Source organism: Ceraceosorus guamensis (assembly GCF_003144195.1).
Source record: "Ceraceosorus guamensis strain MCA 4658 unplaced genomic scaffold IE81scaffold_172, whole genome shotgun sequence".
NCBI lineage: Eukaryota > Fungi > Basidiomycota > Exobasidiomycetes > Ceraceosorales > Ceraceosoraceae > Ceraceosorus > Ceraceosorus guamensis.
In genome coordinates this window covers 10,633-11,180 of record NW_020290167.1, presented here as the reverse complement: position 1 = coordinate 11,180, position 548 = coordinate 10,633, and the positions used below count along the sequence as shown (strand labels likewise).

Genomic DNA, 548 nt, shown 5'->3' with positions numbered 1-548 from the left:
CCCTCACGGCGCGCGCGCTCTGCTCTTGTAACGTCCGCCTCGTCGACATCAACTCTTCGCACCCCTCACGGCGCGCGCGCTCTGCTCTCTCGTATCGTCCCCTCCACACTCAAAACCTCGCCTCGCTCTCGGGCGCCCTTTGCCTTTCTTCAAACTTCTAGCACAACACTAGTCTTTGTCGTCCGCAAAGTAATTGTATCACTGCTTTTGATTGTGATGCGTCGTCGCAAACCTTTGTACGAGTGAGCGCGAGCAGACGTGGACTTGTATCGCTTCGTCACGTTGAGCGCGAGCAGACGTGTACTGTATCGCTTCGTCACGTTGAGTGCGAGCAGACGTCGACTTGTATCGCTTCGTCACGTTGGGCGCGAGCATACGTGGACTGTATCGCTTCGTCACGTTGAGCGCGAGCAGACGTGGACTGTATCGCTTCGTCACGTTGAGCGCGAGCAGACGTGGACTGTATCGCTTCGTCACGTTGAGCGCGAGCAGACGTGTACTGTATCGCTTCGTCACGTTGAGTGCGAGCAGACGTCGACTTGTATCGC

The 548-nt window shown here is 56.9% G+C and overlaps 1 protein-coding gene across 1 annotated transcript; it reads right to left on the bottom strand.

The window, feature by feature from the left end:
• Nucleotides 1-198: 198 nt before the first annotated feature.
• IE81DRAFT_369514 (hypothetical protein) lies at nt 199-537 on the bottom strand (the record flags this gene model as incomplete). Its single annotated transcript, XM_025517251.1, has 1 exon — nt 199-537. A coding segment is annotated over one exon (221 nt), but the record flags the coding sequence as incomplete, so codon positions are not given.
• Between the last annotated feature and the right edge of the window lie 11 nt (nt 538-548).